Source organism: Bombus bifarius, unplaced genomic scaffold (genome assembly GCF_011952205.1).
Source record: "Bombus bifarius isolate JDL3187 unplaced genomic scaffold, Bbif_JDL3187 scf7180000007966, whole genome shotgun sequence".
Classification (NCBI taxonomy): Eukaryota; Metazoa; Arthropoda; class Insecta; order Hymenoptera; family Apidae; genus Bombus; species Bombus bifarius.
In genome coordinates this window covers 2,225,649-2,252,721 of record NW_022884352.1, presented here as the reverse complement: position 1 = coordinate 2,252,721, position 27,073 = coordinate 2,225,649, and the positions used below count along the sequence as shown (strand labels likewise).

General features: G+C 50.5%; 1 protein-coding gene across 18 annotated transcripts in view; it reads right to left on the bottom strand.

Moving 5' to 3' along the window:
* Window positions 1–27,073, bottom strand: part of LOC117216717 (ephrin type-A receptor 5) — a 91,567-nt gene that overhangs the window by 15,137 nt on the left and 49,357 nt on the right. For 17 of the 18 annotated variants that reach the window (XM_033463689.1, XM_033463665.1, XM_033463674.1 and 14 more), the window contains exon 3: window positions 26,225–26,304. In XM_033463689.1, coding sequence (XP_033319580.1) covers window positions 26,225–26,304 — 80 coding nt within the window. Of the gene's footprint in view, window positions 1–26,224; window positions 26,305–26,611; window positions 26,631–27,073 lie in introns of those variants that run through there. The other variant, XM_033463803.1, reaches the window with a different exon arrangement.

Genomic DNA, 27,073 nt, shown 5'->3' with positions numbered 1-27,073 from the left:
TATCGGCTCGATCGGTAGACAGCGATGAGCGAAAAAGAGAGAAAGGGAGAGGAGGTTCACGCTGGTCCATGTCCGATCCGAGGAACCACTTGTCCGTCGATGTTGAACGCGGTATCCTCCCTCGGCAAATGACGAGGCGGAGAGGCCAGGTCGTCGACTTGCGACAAACAGACCGCAAGGAATTACCGGCGCGCGTTACCATTAGTTTTATTGCCCCCCTCGGCTTGGGCTCGTCCCGAGAGAGACCGCAAAAAGTTCCGGCCAGGCAAGAAGGACCCGCCGTCGTCGCCATCGTCGCGGTCGTCGTCGTCGTCGTCGTCGTCGTCGTCGTCGTCGTCGTCGTCGTCGTTGTCGTTGTCGTCGTCGCCGTATTCGTAGTCGTCCTTCTCCTCGTCGACAGACGATTCTCTTCATCCTCGACTATTCTCTCCTTCTCTTTCGATACTCGGTCTCTCGCGCGGAGGAAAGGCTACGTAGGTAAGAACGGACAAAAAACGGTAGATCGAGAAGATCAGGCTTCTTACCCAGAAGATTTTCTTGCGGACGTGTTTCCGGCAGGGAGGCCGCAATAAATTCAGCCGTACGGTTACTCAGTAGCACAAAGAGATTATTACGGGGAAAGATGACGAGCAGGGACCAAGGGGGAAAAAAAACGATTTCGTTTCGGTAGATGGACGAGACGAAGGACCGATTCTTTCATCTCTGGTGAGCGTGCGGCGATCAGAAAAGTCATGGCGGCTCGTTGCGTGGTCGTTAACGAACGCGTTTAAAGGATCACGCGCCGATCGCAATTACCTAAGAAACGAAACGACTTTGACCGGCATTCGCTCGACCCAATGTTATATTCTCGGCGAAGGAATCATAAGAGGCAGAAGGCGTCAGGTAATATCGCACGGCGCGAAGACTATTAGAGGAACGAAGAAAAGTCGTAGAGATGTTATTTCGACGCCTACGCGGCGGCTTTATCGCCTGGGAAATTGCGTTAGCACGGTAAATTCTACACCCGCCCATTTCGTTCTCCCTCTATTTCTCCTTCTTCATCCCTCTTCGTCTCTCAGCAACCGCTTTCATTCCGTTCTTTCGTCGCAGCCGCTTCCAGAGGCTGCCGCGAACCGAAAAAAGACAGAGTGCACGCGCGTCGTTAACGCCCGCGGAATTTAATTGAGTCCCGCCGAGACGTCCTCTTTTTAACGCGCCGCGCCGCGCCGCTACGATTTTTCGGCGAGCCGGATTTCCCGACGGCGCGATTCTTCCCCGAAATTATTCATCGCCACGGGAATCAGAGAAAAAGAGAACGACCGGCAAAGGAGAAATCGAGATAGAAGCCGAATGGTATATCAACGTCCAAGCTACTTCTTTAATCCGTCTTTCCGTGCGGTACGATGGCGAGATTCCATGCGAAATTAATTACGCCACTTAACGCGTTTCGCGGCTCGGATACGTTAGCGTGCCACTCTTTATCGGATGAAACGGCGAATTTGTCGGATCGCGAGCAGCGCCTCTCAATTAGCCGAAATCGATCGACCGTCGCGACACGAATCCACTTTGTATCCAAGACGTTGTTTCCGAAATCGGTCGAGATAAAGAAAGATTCGTTGGAGAATGATCGCGATGCGAGTTGATCGAGAGGCAAATGCGAATTCGGTGGGAACACGGCAGCCAAATATATTTCACTCGTCGGTTTTAATTGCTGCGTGTGTATGAATGGCCAGGATATTTGCTCTACCCCGAACGCTCGGTCTACGTCCAGCGGAAAAATACTATCGCCACGCTCCACCTCGCCGCGTCGATCGATGATCGTTAATTCGCTCGGAAATTACGTCGACGCGGTCGTTCTCGACGACCGTCAACGCGCTCTACGTCCGATCGATCTCGTCGGTTTCCAATCGCTAATTCCTCCGATCAACAGACGATATACCTATCGACGGGAAAATCAGCTACTCTGTACGAAACGAGGAATTTTTCGCACGAATAGAGTCGGAGAGTCGATAACCTTTGATTTACATAGTTCGCGTGACGTAACGCCGAGGCTCGAGCATCGCTGCTGTAACAATAAATAAAATACAACGAGATCGATAGAAGAGAATTAAATTAGGAGAACGCCAGAAAGGACGTTGACCCGAGAAAGAATCTTACTCGACGAATAAAATAGGGGAAAAAGTTTCGTTCCGCGTTGTTATTCGTTCGTCGGAGGAATTCCGCGTTCTTGTTCACGGAAAACGATGGAACTGAGTCGTCGCCAATAAAGTGTAACGCACGTTACACGAACGAGGCATTAAGCTATCGATTTGTCGGGGAACACGAGCATCCCCGGCCACAGCAGGCACAGACCGGTCTCGTCGAGTCACTCGCCGTTTTCTATTTCCTCGTGGATCACCCTGCGCCAGTAAATAGATATGAACTGCCGGTTTCGAAATAAAGCCAATAAGCTCTGCGAGCGAGCGGCTCGTAGTACGAGTTGTCGGAAGAGGGAATCTTGCGGACAGACGAAAAGGGGCAGAGGAAGCCTTCTCCGTCTGTCCGTTCGTTCCTTCCTTATTCCGTGGCTACGTAGCTCTAGGAACGAAACGGTTCCTCTCTCCCTCGGTGAACCGTAATATTGCCACCATAATCGCAATTCCGATGGTGTAGCTCCGGTCGAGCGGGGCAAAAGGAGTTAGAGAGAAGACTTAGGGGGTTGCGTGGGGGATGGACGAACTTTCAGTCTAGCGGAGGGTTTGTGGATCTTAATATATATCGAGCTCTCGTTCCCGACCATCGTCCCTCGCCCTTGGGGCTGCCTGCAACCGGGCGCACGTACTACTCTCTTGCTCGTGCTACGTGCATCACATTCTACCGGCTGTTCCATAGGAACGCGCGTTACCGCGGGCCACGAGTAACACGGTCCACGGAATCGCGAAAGTTAAATTAACTGGAGGGCAAGTTGCGCCGGCGGAAATACGATCCAACAGCTTGCGCGTCTATCGTCAATGCGAAATCGTTTTTTGCGGAATCGTTTCTTGCGAAATCGACCATCGCGAATCACGTTCAGGCTGCTGAGACAAAGACTCTCTCGATAGAACGTGCTTCGAGTATTTGCACGCTCGAGCAAACTTTTCCCCGATATATCGTGTACTTTATACGAAACATTTTGAATTTTCATTAACACAGTAGCAAGACGAGGTTATTATTCGTCGAACCTCGGTACGTAACGAGATCAGGAAACGAACAAAAAGTAGGTTTGATCGGTTTGGTTCGCGAGAGGATTCGCTTAACGGGAAAGCGGCTGGGCGAAAAGTTTCTCGTTCCTCCTTTTGAAGAAGCGGTAGAGGTATTCGATACGAAGTAGATGAAAGAGGGTCGTGCCCGAGCAAGTGCACATATGTGTGGCCGAAAGAGCTGACCACCCTCCGTATGGTGCTAGGGTGGTTGCACGGCAATCCTGAACTTTATGTAGCCGTTTATTCGGCACCCTCGGTCTGATACAGCGGCGCCTCAGGATGGGGAAAGTGCGTGGAAACACCATTTAAGCAGCATTTCCATGGGTCTCGGGCGTTAACTGAGATTTCTCTTTCGATGGCTGCGTTACGCGGAAAAGGGAGAAAATATCGAGGCGAAAAGAGGGTAAAGAAACGATCGGATGAGAATTTATTCCTGGATTATTCGTCGGGGGATCACTGAATAGGACAAATCGTTCTCTCTCTCGGCATCGGAGCGTTGCGAAGCAATTTTCAGCCGTCAGATTTATGATCGGGAAATCGACTCCTGACGGCGAGGTTTCTGCGAAAATTCGATTACACCGCGCCGATGTCGGTATTTCGATTCGTCGCGTGGAAAAATCGCCGACAATCGCGTCAACTTCCGCGACGAAACTGTCGACGGTTACGACCGGACCTTCGAACGAGGCATCTACATCGGCCAAGGACGACCCTAGATCCAGGTTTATCGCGTTCCACGAAAAACGATTCTCGCCTCGCCTCGTATTTTCGCGCCACTCGACAAACGGGAAAGAATTTCTATTTGAAACTCGTCGCCGAGGGAATTCAGCGGTTGTCTCGCGGTAGGGTATCAGCGACGACGACGACGACGACGACGACGACGACGACGACGACGACGACGACGACGACGACCATCGCGTCCATCGATAGCCATCCATCCGTAATGAGCCTAACTGGCGTCGTAATATTTCGAGTTAACTCGGCGTGTCGTCGGTGTCGCGTGTCGGAAGGGCTGAACGCGCCAATGACCGTCGCCCCTGACGAGACGGCACGTCACGCTGTAACGAGGAGGGCTGCTCGGTCACGTGGGGGTCTGAAAACTCGACCGTACGGGGTGGCCCGTGCATTTCCAAGCTTCTTCGAAACAGCTTGGCCGACTCTGAACTCGTCTCTCGCTTCTTATCTCGCTTCTTGCCAAGGTGTACGCTACTATTCGTGCGTACTTGGACACCGATATAACGTACAGTGAAACTTTATTTATCCGACCACGTCGGAGGATCGTAAATTTTTCTCGCTAACCTATTCATTTTGATTCGGACAATGGCAACTCGTGTACAGATTGACGAATTCAACCAAAGCAAAAAAGTTTTATCGTATTTCATTCGGTCGTTTACCGTTTCATATCAAATACGAACTTCCATACAAAAGTACGAATTTGTATAAAAATTCGCGGTCCGGTGTACGTCGGAACCTTGACCTCCTGACTAGCTTCTACGATAATCTACGGCTTTGCAGTGAATTCTGCAGCCATCCGCGAGTCATCGTTCTTTGCGTAACAACGTTGGTCGCCGAAAACGTGCGCGACGCTGGGGAACGCGATTTACCACGACGTCGGGAAACCTCGGCCAGCCGACAAACAGCCAGCCACGCAGGCCGCGGCAATAAAAAGACCGACAACAAGAACGAGAGAGTCGCGAACATCCAACGCGCGAGTTGCGTGGAGTTGGAGAGTGTGAATGGAGTCTGGTCCAAAGATACACCGAGCGATATCCCGGTGCTATTTCGAGTCGGCTGACGAGTGTCGGCGCGTAAGGGGCGTAGCCGGGCAATGATCGTGAAGCAGACGAGCCGGCACGTCGGGTTATGGGCTCGCTGCAACGAGCCGGCGATCGAACGTGGGGTAAAATTGCGGATCCGCCGGCTTCGATCGTTCTGCATACTCGATGTAATTTTTCTCTTCCTGTTCGATCTCAACCCTCGCCGCTGCCTGATGCGGTTGGGGGATGCGCGCGAGTGGAACTGATCTTATGCTAATTCGTAAGAGGGAGGAAAGGGAACACAGAGAAGGACGAAAGATTCGCGTCTCGTTGCGTTCGTTTGTTCTCTCCGTCCTTCGAACTGCAACGAGAGAAAAGGAAGAAAAATAGCGGCTTCGTAAAATCGTCACGAATTAGCTCGGCGGAGGGTGAGGCCGAGGGGTTTGGCTTTAATATCGAAGGACCTGGTCGGCCGGAGCCCTCGACACACGCCCCTGGACCTGTCAGTTTGACGTATCGCAGTCGCAGGAATCCATTATATACTCAATTACTCGTCGTGACAGGGAACGTGCACACGAATGAGGCGCATCTGACGCCCTCCAGTGCAGTCGCGCGGCACCGATATCCGAACGAGACCTGCGCGTTCCGCGACCACGCAAAATTTAACGGGACATCGTTCTTCGGTTCGTCTACGCTTCGCTTTCCACCAAAGTCAGCTATAACGGACTTTCGCTGACTGTTTAGAAATAGTCGAGGAATTTCGGTAGCCCGTACAGATCGATCCCCGCGTACAAGCGTAACGTGGACTAACGTAGAGGCGGACGCGAGAGGTGAACTACGCGTCGATTAAAATTTACGGGTCCACAAAGGATCCCAATAAAGTGGACGAGACGTCAACGTGCAGTTTTCGCAGCCCACTACGCGTAAGCGGCGAGCAATTTTTTGCTCGAGTTGCACGGTAGGTTGCATGCCGGCGAGAGCCCCGATCGAAGTCTCGTTAGCTATTTGAACTGGTTTTAGCATCGTCGCCGACCGCGGTTCCGCCGATCGACACGATATTTGGATAATAATCGAGTCCTCGGAACACGTCGATACACGAGCCGTACAATGGTCGTCCAGATGGTACGCGGCAAAACGATCTTCACCTGCCGGCGAACGGCTTTCCTACGACCATTGTGTTCGAGAGCTCGTTTCCCCCTCTTCCTTTCGCGACCTTTCACGCCCGCAGTTATTTTATCGGAATTGCCTTTCGATTCGGGGAAATATCGACGCGCGTACTCCCTTCCGCCTCTTCTGACCGAATATAAGGGGGGCTGGAGGAAGCCGCTCGTCGCATCCGCGTATCTGCCGCAGCCGAGTCGACCAGATTATTAAATTAAAAATACGATTCCCCGGCTAATCGAGCGTTTCCTCGGCCGACTCTCTCTGCCCGGTCAAATATTTTCACGGTCGTTTAGCCCGCGAACGATACCGCGTCTTGCGACCACGTCTAGCGCCAGACGTATGCCGTAAAAAAAATGCTTAAAATTCTTTAACGATTTAGAAACTTGAAAGAAAAAGCAATTCAGGTGTAACGAAAAAAAACCGCACGCCGTTTACGGTAATAGAAAATGATCGAAATTACCATCTTTTTCCCGTTCTGAAACAGTGTGCAACGTCGAGACGGAGATGAACGGAGATGAGCGGGTGCGCGACGCGGCCATCCCTTTTCCTGGCCAGAGAAATTGAGTTTCCGAGTTCGCTTTTCCCCGGGGGTGGCGTTTCTCCTGGCTCGTTCGACGCTACGCTCTCAGGCTACGTGCCATCTTTATCGCAATAATGAAACTGTGTTTATGATAATCCAACAATGGAACAATGTGGGTAACGACCGAGGGGTACGCTCCAGTCACAATGGCCCGCGGCTATGCTCTCTCACCTAGGAAGAAAGGCAACGAGAGAGGCGAACAGAGAGGAGAGGAGAGAAGAGAAGCCGGGACACGGCGCGGCAGAAGAGGGTCTTCTCGCTTCTCTCAACCGGGTTTCGTCTCCCGAATCTTAATTAGGAATTTCACGAGGGCTCGAGCACCCCGTGTCGCGTTCGCGCTCCGAGGAAACGGAAGAGGACACCCGGCCAAAAAAATAATGCCGCCTCGGCACCCTGTTTGATCGTCGCCAAGATAAGCTTCGTAGAGATAACACGACTGGGAAAACGGAGGAGAGCCAGTTGGTTTTTTTGTTCTACGAATGTTCCACCGTGTGTCCAAAAACATACTGTCCATAAAGTATCTACATGTCCTTCGTACCCCGATTTGCAGTAACTCGAGTATAACGAGTAGCTGTTTTGCGTCCGATATTGCGTATAAGCAACGCTGTACTTTGACAAAAATATCGACTGTTTTCTTTATAAAAGCGTGAAAAAATGCGTTTCTATTACCGGTAATTGGTAGAAAGAAAAACTTGTTATCGCGTTAATCGTAGCGCGAATTTTTATGCATCCGTGGAAAATACAAAGGTAGGCGAAACGCAACGAGAATGCGGTACGTAACGAGGATTTGTTGCGGACGCAGGGAGAAGATATATCTCGATCTGGAGCGAGTCGAATTCGGGATTTCGGAGAGTACTCGGACGAAGACGCGCGACATCGAATCCACCCTGCAGAATCTCTGGGATGATATCTCCGTGGTCAAGGGGCCGTGAACAGAGGCGCGATACGAACGCAAAGAAAAACACAGCTCGCGGAATTGGAAATTCCCGTTAGTCACTTGCGCGAGTGAGAATTTTAATCCATCGTTGCGGGCAACTTTTATTTTTTTTTCCGGTGGAATAACTTGGCAACGGTGGTCAGCAGCGCCTTTTCTTCGCAGCAATGATAAATTTCCGAATTAATCTCCTCGAAGAGTTCCGTGAAACTTTCGTATCCACGAAAGGACGGAAATTGCAGCTCCCTCGGGAAACTACCGCCAGAAGAGTATAACGGTGCTCGAAGAATCCATAACATAAAGTAGAACCCCGAAGCCGTAGGAAGAACAGAGGTTCTCGGATTCGCCTAACACCATACGCGTTTAAAGATTGGCGGATCTTTGCTCCTGCGAATCTTGGCATCGTTGTTACGTGGAATTTCCTGGAGCTCTTCCGCGTTATCAAAATTTACTCGGTTCTCCAAAGACTCGAACGATACCGCCAGACTTCTGCGAATACGTTGCTTGATTTCGACAAGGTGCATCTTGCTTGAAAACTCTGTGGGAACACGCGTCCACAGCCTATGATCGATGGTAACTGGGGGTACCACCCTCTTTGGTCTCGTCTTTACCCGTCGGTCTGGCTCGAGTCCATTATCAGCTGGATCTCGCGGGACGAAATTCTCGTGGAAAGACGCGCGTGGCGCCGGCGAGATTTCAACTGGTAGCGCATTAAGCCGTGCACACAGTTTGTCGCGGCACGTTCACGAACGCGCGCAGGGGAAGAGGAAACGCGACGAGCCACTCGACGACTCGTGTCAATAAACAGAGTTTCTCCTCTAACGATGCGGCCTAGATGACAGATATACGGGGATCTGGGGGCGCGCGAAGGAGAAGGAGGAAGCGAGCGAACGACGGACAAAGAGAACGAAAAGCAGCGAGAACCGAGTAGAAAAGAAAGAGGAGGAGGCGGTGGTGAAGGGGAGGTTGAAGAGGAAAAGGGACGAAAGAATAGAGAAGGGGAAATAGGAGGAGGAAAGAAGTAAGAAATGGTAAGAAGAGAAGGAGAGGACGGACGTGCGCAGGCAACGGCCTGCAGAAGCCCCGAAGGCCGTTCACATGAATACCAGTCTTTCCATTAGTACTCGAATGGAGGAGCCCAGGCCGATGCATGATCGATACTCGCAGATCCAATCTCGCTCGAGTCTGGTCCAATCGCGATCAAGGACCACCGCGAGATACAATGTAACCGAGCTATACGTTCACCCTGGTGCTCTTCCTTCCGTGGCCGTATTTTTTCCACGAGAATCACGTCCTTGCGAACCGCGAACTCGCGGTAACTTTTAAGCGTCTTTATCCCGAGGCGAGACTTTTGCATCGGAGGCGAGCGATTCGAAAAGTCGAAAGCTACTAGTCCCAAACGATACTCGCATCCCATTGCGACGTCCGCGTTTGATCGAGGACTCTCGTTAAAAAGGCAACCTGGCAGACTCGTGTGCGAACTCGTAACAGCGAGCGTAGCAGCGTCGGAACAAGCGAAAAAGCATAGTAAACTCCACGATATAAGTCCAATTACTCGATAAGATATTTAGTGGACGGAACAAAGGCGTTCTACGTTGCACATTTCAGTCGTGTTGATAAAAGTGTGAATTTTTACAATCGTCGTCAGTGTAGTCGCTAGATTTACGTCACAACGAGCCGGAGACACCGTCTCGTAGGGTAGCATGAATGGCGAGGTTGGATAATTTTAGGCGCGAATTTAGGCAAAACAACCGTCGGAGCGTTGCCGTATATATCTGTGTACCAGAATGTACCTGTATTATACTCTCGCCCCTTCGCAATGCTCGTCGTCCGTAGTCGAGATCGACTACAAGCGGAGTCTCATCTCGCGATTTCCAGGGTTCGCGCGAGAAAATCGGCCGAGAGCGGGGGCTCGTGCGTACGAGAGAAAAACGTGTACCGTACGTAGGTGCGAAGAAGAGAGCGATTACAGGGCGGCGAAAGCAGGCCAGGGTTTCTCGAAATACCGAGTGGACAGTAGTTTCTACTTTGCCTCGGTGGATTCTCGTTGCCGGTTTCCGCTCTACCCACTTTCCATCCACCACCTCTTCTCGGCAGGCTCGGAATATTAATGTCCCTCATATTTTATAGAACCACTCGGAGGGCACACGCTCTCCGTGTGCGTGCCATCCTCCTCCCTCGCTCATAAAGGACTAAAAATATATGTACGCAGGGTGTGCGCGAGCTCGGTAGATCCTTATCCGCGGGGACAATGACAAAACGAGCAAAGGTCGAAATACCTAGAGAAGTTAATTCGACTGTCGGTTCGCAGCTCCTCTTCGCTCTCTCGCCTCTCTCTTTTCCTCTTTTTCTCCCCCATTCGGTACTGTAGCGAGCCTTATCAGCCGCAACTTTTTATTTTCCAGCCGATTTCTCTAACTCAGACTGCTTTCCTCTCCGGTGTCGTAGATAATTTTAACGAGCGCCACATTTTTCTTTGGGAAATGACCCCTCCGCGGATTAGGAGGACCCGTCCCACGGAGAGCGTGAAAAAGAACGAACGAAAGGACACGTCCGACTGCAAACGGTACTTTCGCTCTCTTTTACCAGCCACGGAACTTTTTCTTTTTTACGTTAGATTCGAAGCAACGCATCCTTTCTAGCGGGGGAGCAATGGCACGATGAGACGCGCCACTGGCGAATTGAAAGTAACAGGCAACGATACGAACCGCGGATATTTACGGGTTTTCAGGGAATCGAAATACGCGACAACGTACGAAACGCGCGTGCTATCGAATAACGTAGGAAACATTCAAAACGGAATACCGTTCAAGTTGTATCAATCACCTCGACGCTCCGTTCGGCTAACGTCTTTCATTAAATTTTCCTCGTTGCGGTTGAAGACGTTTTTATAGCACACGGTAGCGTAATCGACACTGTAGCTCGTAGTTCTCGGCGCAATAAAATCGCGCGATATTATATGCAACTGCATGGGTTGATCGCGCGACGACGCGGACCAGCGATAACGAGCAGATTCCCTTCCTAAGATCGAATTACGGCTACTTTATCAACGGCGCGGTCATTTTATCACGCGTATCGAAACTTCTGCTTCCTGGTCGTAGTAGAAACGTGCGAATCGACCTTTACGTTGGCAAGCAAGTAGCTATTTCCACGATATTTTATATCTTTGTGAGAATGTCAGATTTTCACGTCGATTCGTATCTCCAAAATGAAATTGTACAGAAATATCTCAAGCGTTAAAGCTTAAAGCGTGGGGGAAAATTTTGTTATTTTCGCTACCGGCGCAAAGACCAGGAATTAGCTTCCGATAAAAATCAAAGGGCTTCCTCGGAGACGAAAAATGACAAAAATCTTTGCACGTAAAACGAAATAGGCACAAGAGCCGACGAAATTACGCGATGGCGGTAAATCGAAGGGGTGGTGTCTTCTCTCTCCGAAATGACAGTTCCGTGGGTGCCGTTGATTGCGTTCCTGCCGTCCGTCCGACACGTATCCCACTACCCTCCGTGTTCCTTCTTCAGCTTTCGTCGAGTCAGAACACGCCGAGGTTTTCCAAATTGACTTTCGCCCCTGCTGTCAGTTCGCGTTCCTCCTTGTCGTAGGAGGCACGTAAACTTTGGTATGCGTGTCTCGTTCCGAGGGAAAACTGGTGGAGCACGGTGCTCATTTCGGAGCAACAATGCCACGAGATGAATCATCGATTCCAGCTAAAAGTACGCGCCGACGGTTAAGATGTGTTTGTGCGGGCAATACTCTCGCGATAGCTGCGAGGGATCTCGTTGTGGCGCAAGGTTCTTTTGAGGGGGTCGAACCGCGGTGCCAATCCAACCGGTACCGAGAGTGCAACCGGCCGAGACCCCTTCGACAAATTGGCAATCCTCCTCTCTCTCTCTCTCTCGCTCTCTCTCTGTTCCTCACGGGATACGCCAAAACTCGAGTGTCCTCGGCGTAGCCCATGGATCGTTTCCTTTGCGTTCGTAGCGTGCCGCTTCGAAATTTCCCAAGACTACTTTTATCGATCATCGAACGGTCGAGATGACTATCCAAACTCGGGCAGGTGGTTTCTTCCTTCGTCGTGTCTGCGAGGTTCTAGTCGGTGTGCTAGGGGCTGCGCATTTTCCCGACCGACGAAAATTTTATTACTCCCTGTTACGAGCGTAGCTAGAGCTGAAACGGCCGCGTTTCCATCCACCAAGTTCGTGGCCCGGGCCAATTCAATTGCAGGCGACTCTGCAGCGAGCAACGGAGTCGCTACTTTTTCTCGTTGCGCTCCAACTTTTTCGAAGGGTCTACCGTGCTCCCACGTGACCTCACGGTTGATTTAACCGCTCTCTTCTCTACCCGCTGTATCCATTTATCCCGCTCTCTACCCTTCCTTCTCCTTTTCTTTGCTACATCGAGGCAACCAGGAAGAGAGAGAGAGAGAGAGAGAGAGAGAGAGATTGCGCACCCGTGACGCTTTCTCTTCTTCTCTCCTTCCTTTCGATCCCCTTGTCTATATTCGTCTTTCTTTCGCTGCATCTTCCCCATGGGCAACGTGGTCACGTTCCAGTCGCTATGGAAACCGGGCCGAATCGAGATGGAAACTCACCACCCCTTCTCTCTATATCCCTCTTTCTCCCTTTCCCGGTGTTTCTCCGCCGCGCCTTCTCTTCGTCACGTATTCCGCTCTCTAACCTTCTTCTCTGTTCCGATCGCGCTCGCGCTTTCCATCTTTCTTTAATCCAACATCGGCGCACAGCCTGCTTTCGTCGTCCGCCACCGCCGGTGTCCCTTGCCTGCCCGATCTCTTCTCACCCTCTCACTCGCAGTCGCCCGGTCTCGTTAGTTTAACCCACGCGCACCGAATCGTAATGGCAAACGTACAGATACATTAGGAGAGGCTTTGCCATCCTGGATACCCGATGGTAGACAGACAGCTCCGTTCAAAGCCACTGCCGTTCCCCGTTCTTCCGTTTCCTAACTTCCCTTCGTTCGTCCTCCCCTTCGTCTCGTGTTTGCGCGCCTTTTCCTACGCGTTCTCGGTCGTCTTCGATCCAGTTCCGATCGTTTCGACGAGTTTAACCCCTTCGCACCAGAGTGCAACGAACGCGGAGGTCCGGAGAAGTAGCTCGAAGACCGGATTAAATGCGAGCGCGGTGTGCAATCAAACCTCGTAAATCGGATTTTTACGTTACAAACGAGTGGCAGACGCCAGAGTTAACCATTTCGCGGCATAAATCTCGCCAAGGGGCAGCAACTCCACTATTTGAATAACTCCGTCTTCGTGCCAGGAATATCGGGACGATTTAAACCGAGTCAAGGAACAGTCGTATATACAATATTATATTTTCGGTTGAAATTAAATCTCCATCCGATCTATTCCGTGATGTACATAAAATTCGTGGTTACCACGAAGGTCGAGTGGCTTAGCCGAGACATCAGAGAGGCCGCGGGATCCCCGACTGTTTAACTTTCGAAACGCATTCGACCTATCCTCTCGGCGAAAGAACTCACGTACGTAAGTACCTTAATGCAGCTTTGGGCATTGTTCGGTTCGTGGAAGATGAAGAAAAATAACAGGAAGAGAGCGCGCGAGAATCGAGTTAACGACCGCAATCGTAAAGCATCGAACCACTTTAAGCCGAAGCGTCGAAGAGTTAAGCTGCGAGCGAGAGTGGTGCACAATCTGATCAAAGCGCCGCGTCGGAATTATTCCGTCTGCGATCTTATTAATTCGTCGTGAATTCGAGATGCGTGGAAGGGGGCGGGGGAGGGAGAGAGAGAGAGAGAGAGAGAGAATGGTACGAAAATGGAAGGAACGAGAAAGTTCAGAAGGTTGAATTTATGCTGCTAGTGACTCGAGGTGGACCCATCCGGGGCGGGCGCGCGTGCGTTTGTATGCTTCGTACTCGTCAGGCTGCCCTCTTTCTCTTTGTGCCGCGGGAAAAGAGGAAAGGCGCGGATTTTAGTATTCACGTTGCTTGTCATTTTTATGATTTTAATTCCTGGAAATTACTTTTGAGGTCGCGCGCTCTGGTAAAAAGGTTCGCCAGTGATGTTTTACCGGAGAGTTTGATATTTCCACCGTCGAAAGGAATTTTGTTCCGAGAGAAACGCGTTGACAGGAAATGCATCGCGGCCTTTCTTGATATATCGTATATCGAAAATATCACGCGACGCACGGCTGAATTTCAAAGCGAGCTAGAGAAGAGAGGAGAAAGAGCGTCGTGGCGAGGAAAAAAATTTATTTGGACGGCGAGAGACCCGTGAAAGGAGAATTGAAGTACGACGAACGACGGAATACGAGGCTGCATGCCCTCGAGAATGTACCGAGGCCCGATGTTTGCGCAAGAGTCGTCCTGCACGCGGACGGTTCGGGTTTGATGCAGCTTTCATTAATCCTCGCGAAAGGGGCAAGCACGCCGCTGGAGATTGACACGCGCGCATAATGCTTTGCCTGCACGCGTCTGTCCCTCCGAGCGGGCTTCCAGAGAACCGTTGTTATTCAGCCACCGTAGAGACATTCGTTTCTCCAGCATCGTCGTCGTCGTCGTCGTCGTCGTCGTCGTCGTCTTCCGGATAGCTCGAGCTAGGTCAGGATTTATCCGCGATCATGGAAAACGCGGAAGAACGTACACGTCTAATCCGCAAAGACGCTTTCAACGAGTTATTTGAAAATATGAAAGAGACGTTAAAGGAATGTCAAGGACCCGATGTTACGTTCGTGTAACACGCTCGATTCGACTGTTTAAAGTGGGCAAATTTTCGCGAGTCGTGGGTCACTTTCTTTATAACGGCAACACGCCTTTCTTTACGTCTTACAGATCGTCGAGTTGAGAATGGCAAAGTACGAAATATCGTAGACAGCAGGTGAGACGGTGAAACACACGCCTGTAGCGTAAATCGAGATTGGATGGTTTCCTTCGGTTGCCGATCATTCGCGGAATAAAAGAGCTTCCTCGAGACGAAAACACCGACGAAGCGTAATCGAGGGGTTAGATGTCGGGTAAATCGGTAACAAATTTTTCATCGGCGTGTACCTTGTGCATGTACGCGAGCCGATGAATAAAAGACGACGGGAAAACCCATAAAGAACGCGGTTCGTTGGTCGCATTCGCAAGAACCGAGGCCGATCTCTCCGTGGCCGAAGACCGGCGCGAGGGAGGAAGAGATCCTAGCACGGTGTGTGGATCGTAATCCCTTGTCTCGTTGTATACGATATACGCTCGCAGTATATTTCACTGAATTCTGCCGGTAGAAGTCTTTTAGAAGCCCTTTGCGCTTTCATAGCCAACCTCGGCCAGACGATTGATGCAGAAAACTGCAATAAGCAACGAACCGTGCCTTTTCCCTCTTAATTAACGCGCGCGCGTTGTACTTTACGACGATCGTACGTTTGCACAAAAAACGAAACGGTTGTTACGAAAATAACAACCGTTCACATTGTAATAAACTTTAGGCTAATTAGACGAGGCCGCGTCGCAACTCGCTATTATCTACCGTAAATTCGTTACAACGCTCGCTAATAAACGCTCGTCGAATTTCGCGCGACGCTTCGAAAGGCCGACTAAAATTCGACGGATCCTCTTTTGCATCTAATTGCTCCCATCGAACGACGAGAAAAGTCTCGCGGCAGAGATCACACGATACTTAAAACTGTGTCAAACTGTGTCGCGCTCGAACAGAGGTCGACGACTCGTGGCCTGCGATCATCGTGACAATATCGAGGGACAATCGGCGGCATCCATCACGAAATCCTTTGGCCCCTCGTCAAAGGGAAATTCACGATGTAAACATCATGGGGGTTCGCGGTCCAACGAGAACGAAGAGAAGGGAAAGAGAAGAGAAGAGAGAAGAGAAATGAAGAAATGAGAAGAGAAGAGAAGAGAAGAGCACGTGTCGCGATGTAAATTCGTTGCGACGAGTGGTCGTGATTTAAAAATTAAATCTTAATCGAGTGGAATTCGGCCCACACGCTTAGTAACGAGGATGATCTTGGCCAAACGCTGGCGCACACTGTCCAACAGCGTAATAAACGAACGCTCGCGTAGATTGGTTTGGATAAGCTATAGATCGTGCTCTTTGCTCCCTCTTCTCGTCCCTCCTTTTGTTTTCTTCTTCTTCGTCTTCTCCTCCGTCTTCCTGACTCGACCGCCTGAAATATCTCAGCCAGTTAAAACGCTATCAGTTCTAATAAACGATCGTTCGTCTGTTTCGTCCTCTCTGGTGTATCGTTAAACCCGAACAGCATGCCGTAGGTGAGGACAACGCCGGTGCAGGCGGCAGCAACGCCAGAAGAACAAAAGGGACACGCTCTCGTAGAGAGGCCGGTCGTTTAAGAAAGATAGAGAAAGCATAAGTTTTTTTAACCTGCACGGTCACGCGATACGAAAGGGATCGACACCACTGATTCAGACGTCGAGATCGAAGCAGATACGACAGAGGCCGCGATGACGACGCCCCGATTCCTTGCCACTTTCGATAAAAGATAACCCGACAAACTCTTCCCAAACATCTTCGCCAACAGCGACGAGTCTCTCGCTGGTTTTCGTTTCACGACAGTCGGTTTAACCATTAAAAGGGCGCGAACAAATATTTTGCTCGACCGAGGTTTACCGCTTTTAAATCAGCACCGCAGTCGACGCGCAAAAATTCTGCCTTACGTCACCCCGCGTCGAAAGAGGAGCAGAGAGTACGAAGGAATAAAACGACGACCCATCGCGATGTCGTGAAATCTCGAAACGCTATCGACCGAAAAAGAAGCAGAAAGAGAGAGGAAAGAGAGAGAGGGATGCGGGATGATTAATCCCGTGGAAACGGTCTGACGCTCGTGTGACCGATGGCGTGTCTCCGAGTAACCCACCTCTATTCTCTCGTTTGGCTCGGGGGATTAATTCCAGGGGATTAGCATTAATTTCGTTCCATCCGAGGTTGGTCGAGCGTCTCCGTACGTCGAGGGGCTATCGACGAAAGCGAAAACGGAATTTCGGAAGATTCGACCGGTGGGTGGAAGCCCGAAGGAAGAACCAGATCGCGTACCGGTGCGATGGAAAAAATTGCCTCTTGCGATCGCGAGAGAAACCCTATCCTCGTTCTGCCTGCTGCGAGATCCGTTAGGCGATCGGACAAATCGTTTCGACCGCGTACGACTGGCCTCACGAACGGCTGGATTCGCGTGTCGTTGAACCGGGCTTATTTTTCGTTTCGAAGCTCTGGTAATTATCACGGGAACGTTCACGGTAGCGCTTCGAGGGCGGCTAGATTTACGACACTGCGAATTCCACGAATTTACGACGTTCCCTGCAAAAACGATAAAGTATCGAAGAGAACACCGGGGGTTGGAACAAACGAACGAACGAACGAACGAACGAACGAACGAACGAACGTGGATACTAGAACGGCAATTAAACGGTACGATTAACGAGCGCGAAAAGCGGCTTTTAACCAACGACAGGCGGTGCGAAAATTTCTGATAGAAAATAGCGAATAATCGTGGTTCGATGGAATCGTGGCGGGACGCGAGAGCGCGACTTCCTGTCAAAGAGCGAAACGCATGAAAAACATGGCCTCTCCGCGGACCTGTTCTTCCTTTTTCCTTCGCCTTCCACGTTCTTCTTACGCGCTACTTCCACACCTCTCTTTCCGTCCTGTGACGAGAGCGGTACACGGTCGGATAGTCACGAGGGACAGGATGAAATAAAGGACCGACGATGCAGATCACGCGACAACGATCCAGTCTTGACCGAAGACGATCCGAGGATCGTACATCTATCGAGTGTCTCGATAAAACGTCTCGGCTCATCGACTGCGAGGAAGCCGGAGACCCGGTGGAGAAGCACGAGCAACACGGAGGGAACGTTCTCGTCCTTGCCTGTCGTCAGGCGATTCCCTTCTACGTTGATGCTTTCTTATCCATTAAATCCGTATTCTTTTCCCTAGCGTGGCGTTGCATGCGCCGTCGTCCGAGGATGCGCCTTTAAAAAACCAATCACCGATGCATCCGCGATTAATGCTATCGCATCACGAACGTACAACATCGGCGACTGTGGGCCGCGTGTAAATCGATGGATGCGTAATAAACGCGTTAAAAAATAGCCAAAGGGGGGAGGGAAGATGGTTCGACGGACGTCCGATGCATGCCGCGAGGAAAAGACGAGACGATGTTGCGCACGGTGGATCGTTGCACGAGGGAGAGAAGTTGCGCGTACGCAGGATCGGTGCGCGAACAGGCGAGAGAAAAAAGAAGAGAAAAGGAACGAGAGAAGCGAGAGGCCTCCTCTCTTCTCTCTACCTGCTGCCGCGGAAGGCCTTAACGACGCAATCACCGGATAGCTTCGCCGTGATAAAAATCCCTCGGCGAAACGACGCCGGGCCACAAATCAGCAAACAGATGCGTAAGCGCGACTCCTGGGTCAGGCCCGGTTACCGAGCATCGATCCAGCAGCTTCGGTAACGACCGTGCTTCTCCACGATTTCGGACGGGTTTCGCGTCCCAGGACAGTCTCGTAATTGCGTATAACCTAACCACCGCCAACAGGAGAGTAGTCGTCGCTACGTCCACCGACGACTCGTCTTTCCGCGATTCTTTTACCGCTTCAGCGGCAGTTTCTCGCGTTTCTGGCTAATCGCGTTTCGAGGAATTATCGCGTTAATCCGACCTTTCGAAGTGGCGCGTTCGTATTTAAAAAAAAAAAAAGAGGGGGCTTAGGTCGGCGTTAGGTTGGCATCGAGGCGACAACTTTTCGGTAGTTTGACAAATATCGATTCGAGATCCATCAAAATTCAATCGTCAATCGTCGATCAACGTTTCAGTCAATCGTCCAAACATGCTCACCCGCTTAGCTTTTAGATACACCACGCATTTTCCACGGTTTGCTTATACATATTTACGTTCTGAGCAAACATTTCAAAGCGACTCTCGTCTTTTCTTCCAACTATCCGTTGCTGAGATAACGCTATCTTAGGTCTGTAAACGAAACATATGTTTTCTCCGGAAGACACGAGAATACACACACCGAGAAATGTATTTGGTATCGAGACCGGGTCTCTTAACACTGGGAAAAAGGATTCGAGCGCGATCAAATACGATAGAAAATGTCGTTTGGATCGATCAGACGAGAACGAGTTATATCACGCGCAACAATATGTAAATTTCCGTCTCGAGTTTCCTTTCATCTGGAATTTAGAACGAGATTTGTATTTAAGAGCACGAATCGCCACGTTTGGTCGTGTAATACGAAGAGGTTAAGAAGAAGGGTACGGAGAAAAGGATTGCGCGTTTATCGATCGAAGCGAGCGATTTTGTTTCGTTCAGCGGTGCCTCGATGAGAAATCTGTAATCGATACTTTTCGATTCGATGGCCGTACGTATACACGCCTTGGCCACGATGGTCCGCGAGCTTGGCGACATTTTACGAGCCGAAAACACGTGTACGTTCGGCAATTCGAGAACTCGACGGCCCGAGTTTTACAATTTCCTGGACACCAGCCTCGATCCCGGCTCGATTAATTCCGCCGAGGACCGATAACTCGTTCGCTTAATTTCACCCGTGCACGATGTTTCGTTTTCCGTCTCCAACGACTCTCGACCACGAGGGTCCTTCGTTGAGTACGATTATATTCGATTTTGCGTAATATTGCAGGTCGTAGGACGAAGAAAACAGAGAGAGAGAGAATAACTGGATACGCCGAGAGACACCGAGAGCTGCGCGAGAGTAACGCGAGAGCGGTAAAACTGCATGTTCGTTCGAGAAAGGAACGGTTGACTCACGCTACTTGGAAGAAACGGAAACTCGATTACGATACCAGGAACCCGATCGGTTTCGATTGGCAAAATCGAGCCATACCGTACCGCCGCCTTTCTACAGATAAACGGGATAACGATAAACGGGGTTGATTACGGGACGCCCCATATCTGAGACAAGTGGTTCTCGAATTTCAGTCTCGGAGAGTCGATAAATCATCTAGGAAAAAACGAGGCTCGTTTGCCGGACATGGTCGCGAGCGATGATAATTCCGAAGCTCCGCGGATCGTCGACTCGTCTCGATAACGACAGTCACCGAGAACCGATCGATCCTGAAGAGAGAGTTGGGATCCTGACGCGCCACCAACGACGAATTACGTAGTTGGTTTTTTAGCGGTTGACAGGTCGTACAGGGGTGACACTCGGTCGGTCTTTACGTAAGCAAAAAGGAAGGGAGAGAATAAATCATCCACTTATCTGGCTAATAAATATTTAGCTAATAGCCAGCTAGTTATTCTAGACACGCCCCCGAAGGTAACCCGATATTTATTATTCCCGTTCGGCGCCCCGAAATGTTCACAGCTGTACGATTATTGTGCTCCACCCGGTACACGTCCGGACCGAAAGACACACGCGCCTGTCTCCACCCTCCTATTTATGTAGTCTTTTTATGAGCTACGGGTAATTACTTAGGCGCCCGGGCTATCTCCATAAAATCGATCTACGAGCGATATCGGCTTTCCCGCCTTGACGACATATTCCTCCAAAAATTCTTTTCCCTTCCAAACGTTTCGAAATGCCTGACAGGGGACGCTCGATAATTAATACAGCACGGATATATTTATTAGATTCGGAGTTATTAGATTCGTCTAATATTCGACATCGCCAACGTCTTGAGATCTCGCAAGGAAACGGAATAATCGAACTTGTCGTATACGATCATCGCAGGAGAAGAATGCGTTTTCGTCGATCCTCGGATTTCAACGTAATTGGAAACGAAGGTAATTCGATGGATCGAGAGACGTTACGGCGTTAGAAATAGTCGATAAATCGACGAATTCGCTCGTCGCAAAAGGACTTTTGAAAAATTCAACGACGGAACAAGCAACGACGACGTCGATAAAAATTGACCCGAACCCTTTACCTCCCTCGTAAGTCGAAGATCCTTCGTTAGGAAATACTGGCCCGGAGAAAAAATTCCATTGTGGAAGAAGCGGATTAACGAGCGTTTTATTTCTAGGGCGTAAAAACGACGAAGGCTCGTTGAAGCGAGAGCGGAGAAAGGAGGCGAGGCGATGACTCATTCGTTTGAAAATTTGCGAGAAACCCTGCCGAACGAGTGTCGCTACCGGTATGCAAAACGCGAATATATACGCGGACAAGGCAACGTGGACGAGAAGGGCGCGCAAGTTGGCTCGCCAAGTGTTTTCTCGCGCGTCGCATCGCTTCGCATTCCGGGAAGGCGATCCTTGACGAGCGAGAGCCCCCGAAGACGCGGTTACCCGAGTCACATATCACCACGTGACGTCCTCAGAATTTCGCATCCGAGGAGCGCATTTAGATGCAGATACGCCTGCGGTTAAAAAGACCAACCCGGAGAGAACCGACGATGAGCCACGGACCCGAGAAGCAAAGAGAGGGTGGTGGCGAGGGTGAAAGACAGAGAGAGAGAGAGAGAGGAGAGCGAGGAGAAAGAGCGAGCAAGAGGAAAACGGAGTTCGCGAGCAGAGTGGAGGAGCGGTCGTTCCAACGCGAGTTGAACAGAGGTGAACGAGGAGGATGAAGATGAAGGAAACGCGAGATGAAACGGTCAGATAGAAACTCGAGTGCCACGTGCGAGCGGAGTAGACCTTTTCGCCAGAAACGATGCAGACACGATCACCACGTTTCATCGACTCGAAAATGAACTTGGCTGCCGGCTTCTCCTCTGCATGATCAACCAACGATACGGAGGATCCTCTTTCGGAAGCTACGTTTCTCATTTTACATATTTCTTTTTTTCCTTTTTTCTTTCTTTTTTTTTCACGCTCCACCAAACGGGCCAGTTATCGCGACAGAGTACCGTTAGTTGGTCGCTAGTTCACGTTCGTTTCAGTGAACCCCTTCGAAAGTTAAACGAAACCGAAAACTCGAACGAAAATGTACCTCGATCGGCCGTGCATTTGAATATCCTTCTCGTTGTTCCCGGCCCGGGAAATGATTTAAATATTCCGTCGAACGAGCTCTCGATCGCGTTCTCATCCTCCTCCTCCTCCTCCTCCTTTCCCTATCACGAGTCGCTCGAACCGTTCTATCGAAACTTTATCTCCGTGAAAATAAATCGCGTCGCGTACCTCTTTGTGACTGCTATCGAGGATTTTTCTCGATGTTTCCGTAGATTGGATGTCCTCGATTGGTACACGCCGTCGTGTGTATACCACCTCCGATAATTTACATTAACGAGGCACCGAGTATAAAGTACACGGAAACGTACGACTTGTGTTTCCCAAAATTGTCCCATCATTGTTTATTGGACTTTCTAAACGTTCCCGGCTCTTCTCCTACGCGCGAGGATTACATGACACCAGGAAACGAGTGGAACGGTCGCTAAACCGACGATAAATTTTTCCAGGAAGAAAGATCGGAGATCTAGCCAAGGTTGTTGTACCTCTTCGCCTCTTCTCGGTCTTCGAGTATCGATGGACTCGAGGAAGAAAAGAAACGCTTTGGATCGACTCGACGGAGGAAAAGATTCCAAAGATAGCTTGGCGTTGTCGGCTCCCTTAATAACGGGGTGATGCGTTCCCTTCGATGTCAAAGATGGAAATGAGGTAAACTCGAAGGGTCGAGGAGGTCGAGAAGAGTGCGCGACAGTCCATCCGTGTCTGTTGATCGAGTGACTGGGAACTCGAGCGTTCTCGATTAATTCGAGTCGAGGCTTTCCCCCCCTCTTTTCTCTTTTTCTTTCTGTTTTGTTTAAGGTCTCGGTGTGTTCTCGAATTCTCGAGAACGAGGGTGGCACGCGGCCTCTTTGCAAGGTCCTGCAGGCGAGATCAGTGGAACACGGAGAGAGAGAGAGGGAGAGAGAGAGAGAGAGACAGTATCTTCGAGATCCCTTTATAGGAGTTTCGAGGTTCACCAACAACGCCATCAAAGCGACGTCTCGCTTCGCCACGCACGCCAACCCTTCTCTCCCCATCAGGTTGTTCAAATACTCCGAGCTAATTCTGTTTGGCTTGTTTGTTCTGACGCTGTTCGCCCTTTCTCTCTACGGTCCTGTATATTAATAACCCCCATACTAGTCGTACTTATTATGCGGGGACTTTGGACTTTGATTCTCGAAAGCAAAGCGATTAGAACTGGCGTAAGGAAACCGGTAAACAAGTCGCTTCGTCCACTACGCGACCTCGACTTCCCTGGTTAATTAACCCTTTCTTGCGTATTGTTCGATCCACAGAGAACTTTCGAAGGGACTGTCGCGTACAACCTTCCGTTCCTTTCGTTCGCCTTTGCCCATATTTACTTTTACACGATGCTCTTAATAAAACCTTCGTCGATTGCGAAGCAGCTACGTTCGTGCACTTTCTCGCTCGATAAACGCGATCGTAGTTCCACTGTAAAATCAATAATCGATGTCCTATCATCGATTTTTCACCAATTTTCTAACTACTAATTTTTTAATCGACTGTTCCAGCGATCATAAGCCGGGGCAACATACATTTTTATAGCGCGACAAACCTTGTCCCGATTCGTATCCAGCTTCTACCGACGAGGTTTTTTCGTTTGACTTCGGATGACGCAGATTTCTACATTTTAAGTCGACAGATTGTCATCAAAATTAACATTCGTCATCGTCGCTCCGTGCTTCTTCCTTCTGTCATGTCCAAGTGTAATACAATCTACGTATACGTATGTGTTTTACAGGTTCGTATGTTTAAAATCCTCTGTACTTGCTTGGTTCATCAATTTTTCAAAATGCAAGCTGACGATAACGTGTAACGCGCGTTAAAGCAGCGAATAACTCGTAGATATCCTCGATTTGAAAATAGCAAGCTACGATATATATAAATTTTCCAATTCCCAGACAATGATGTCGAAAGTTAAGTATAGTAGGACGCAGGCTTCTTACCACTACCTGATACGTACATGACAAACGGCATCGATCTACGATACAATGCAATCGACCATTGCCGATTCGATAATACGTGTCGTTCTTTAAATAAATAAGCGAAGATGCATCATCGACGAATCTGAAGATAAACTACTCGGTATGTGCTAATCTCCGTTCCGAAGAACTCATTGGGCGGTCTTAGAGAGTTCGGTTTTAGGGAACGAACGCGATTTATCTCGCGTCTGGTTCGCGCGATTCTTTCGAAAAGCCATTGGTTAAGAGAGGATCAAGAAGCCGAGAAACCACTTTAGGAGGATTTCTCAGGACCTTTGTCCGATCGCCGGGATACCTGGAACCGAAACGTCGCGAGGAAAATAATTCTACGGAACGAAATACGCGCGGAGATTGGGGTTAGGTCGATCTAAGGATTGTCGCGAGAAAGATAATTCTGCTAATAACTAATAAGCTTGGGACGACATACGCGCGAAGATTGATTCGAGATTGCCGAGAGTAACCTCTTTCGTCGTCTTTTCTCGATCGATACCGACGAGCTAAGAATCCATGGAATTCGAAGGGTGAGCCGTTGTTCTTAGAATCGTCGCGCGTAATCGCCGAAGAACAAGAGAACGCGCGGTCGATAATCGCGTATAATAAAATGTTTACAGACGACTTGGTAAATATCGAAACGAATCGGCCAGGAAATCACCGGCGGGTGGCCGTTGATCGTTTGCGTCGATCTATTCCGATGACGTCAAATCCGAGTCGTTCGATCCGATCGCGACGAGCTAAAACCTCCGAGACTTTCACGGGTAGCCGTTCCGCTTGTTTATCAACGATACGCATTGTTCGATTGGCTACGCGTTACGTTGATGCAAAAATAAGAGACGAATACGTCGTGACAAGAATGGAACAACAGGACTGTCGCAAGGAACATGTTCGAACATCACTTTGTACCGAATACTGTCGCGGAGTAAATGCGACTAACTGGTAAAACTCGCGAATCGACAAGCTACTACGAGCATAGATCGTACGTACGTTTCTCTCGTATATCGCGGTGGAAGAAATTTCTGCACGTGGTCACCGATTCATGGCCGCGCCGAGTAATAGGCGCGCGCGTGCGAAGTAGGAACTATGGAAAAAACGGTCGAGCCATTTTCCAGAACAAGGTGTAAAGTACGCCGCAGATAGATCCTTGAGATCATAGGAAAGCCGTGAACACATATTTGGACGCTCCAGTGGCGTTCCTCGCGCGCTGCGACTAAATGTAGACAGAAGAGGTGCAAAGCGAACTCGAGTACTTGACGATGAGCATAAGGCCTGCTTTTTTTCCCTGACGTTACAAGGAAAAAATCGGGCTTCCGTGCACACGAGCGGGTGCGCGTTTCTCTGATCCCGTTCCCGAGAGGAAGCGGAGAACGTTTAGCAGCTAGTAAAATCAACAGCAAACTCAAAGAACCCTTTCAAACGGAACGTTTCGCTGTTCGATTAGCGTTGCGGCACTAACGATCGACGCGCTGAAAGCCACGGGAGAAAAAGTGGACGAGAACCACGACCGATATCTTTTCAGCCGTCCCGTTCCCGATTTCGACGTTTGTTAAATCGAACGCGAAATAACGAGGTTATGGCCGACCGATAATTTGGTTCGTGCCCTCGCCAATACGGAACCATCGATTAATTATCGCTAGTTCTCGCAGAGACGCTAGAGCAGACTTTAATCCGGCTACTATCGATCGGTGCGAGCGTGCAATCGAGAAAGAACGGAGGCAAGGAAAGTCGAACGGATATCGACCGAGCTACGAAGCTCGTAGCGTAACAAGCGGTCCGCGCGGTTTATCGTCACCGATAAACTTTGCGAGGTGACGCGACGCGGCGCGGATATTTAGCGGGCGACACCCACGTAGGGTCGTCTCGCCGGGTCAGGACGAAATTTTCAACGGCGCTCGTAACGAAAGTACGCGTTCTACGACGTTAAATAAACGCATCCTCTCCTTGTCTCTCTCGCGGCCGCGCTCCGCTCGTTCCTCTCCTCCCTCTATCTGGCGGCCGTCTCTCTAATTTGTCCGTTCAAACAAAAAGCAATTTGTTACCCAGCGGACTGACTCTTGGTCCGGCGGTGCGCGTCCCGCGCGAGAGACGAGCACACGGAAAGAGAGAGGGATTATCGAGGAGCGAAGGAAGATGGGACGCGAGAGGAAGAGAGAGGGACAACGTGGACGCGCGAGCAACGGAGAAAGAGCGAGAGAGAAAGCAGAGGAGGTGCTGGCTGTGTTCGGTGGTGAAGGAGGTGGAGGAGGAGGTAGTGGCTGATTTAAACCTGTCTGGCGGCCCGCTGCGCGCTTAACAACTGAAAAACAAACATGGCGCCGAGAGAGCGCACCGGCCAGCGGGAGCCCACGTATGCCGCGCGTACCGAGACTATAAAGTGCTTCTGGTACCCCCGGAACCCGCTGTTCTTCCTCCAGCGTGCCCATTTTGTCCCCACGGATGCTACGCGGACGCGGTCGCTGTTCCGTCCGGAACGAGAAAGCGTCGAGCAGATTTCGTACTTTTTCATCTTCTTTCCCTTGCTCGCACACGCTCTTTCGCCTTCGCAAGCCAACGGAGAAACCCCAGCGCCTCGACTTCCCGTCACGCTCGCGTAGACCACTTTCGTGCCGATCGATGATCTCGCGTAAACCGTAGCGGCGGACCACCTCCGCTGGTGGAATCCTCTTAACGGAGGTCCCTCAACGACACCGGCCGAACGAGATTGCGTCGCGTTAATGGCAAAACTTACCCCTGGGGTGTTAGCTTCCGCGCCGAACGGATACTTTGTCCACTCGAGCTTCTCCTCTTGTGTCGTGTCCAAGAGAACAACTGCAATCAGAGAGGAAGAACGCTGGTTAAATGGCGAAGCTACAGTCGGGCTGCAAAGAAAGAATACGAGGGGATAGAAAAGTACGCGTTGCGCTTTTTCGTTCGTGCGCAACACCGATCGACCTGGGTCTGCCGTTAAACGGATCCGTGAGGAAGACCGCGCGGTGGAAAGGACGCAACGCTTCAGACCACGAAGAAACAGCGACGATCGCGATTGGTCGATCGATCAAGGTACGCGATTCCTCGGCTCGACGAGACACTCGTCGGTGTATCGAAACGCGCGCGAGAGCCCCGGCAAAGATTTTACCGTGAAAAGTCAACGGTTTCGAGGGGAACGAGAGAAACGACTCGCTCTCAAAATGGCGGATCCTCGAGACCGTGCTAAAACACCTTGCTTCTCGGCAGCTCTCGTTCTCGTCCTATACGAGAAGGGTGAGAAAGCCCCGGCCGAAGGGAGGAGAGGATCGGGCGAGAGAGAAAAAGAGGGAGACGAAGGGTCGCGAGCGTATCGTTACACACGCGACACAGCCAGCAGGTTGTGCATCGTGTCCTGCGACACGTTTGTAGTGGTGGTCGTATCGACCGGCTCTCGGCTGCTGCTGCTACAACCCACCCTCTCGCGTTCCTCTCCCTCTTTCCCCTTTTCCTCTTTCGCTCCGCGTGACGCGCACCCGCGCGCCATCTCCCTCCCGGTCTATGTCTTTCACCCCGTTTTCGAATCTCGCCTTCCCCTCTATAGTTTTGCCTCCGTCCTTCTTCCACGGTGTTC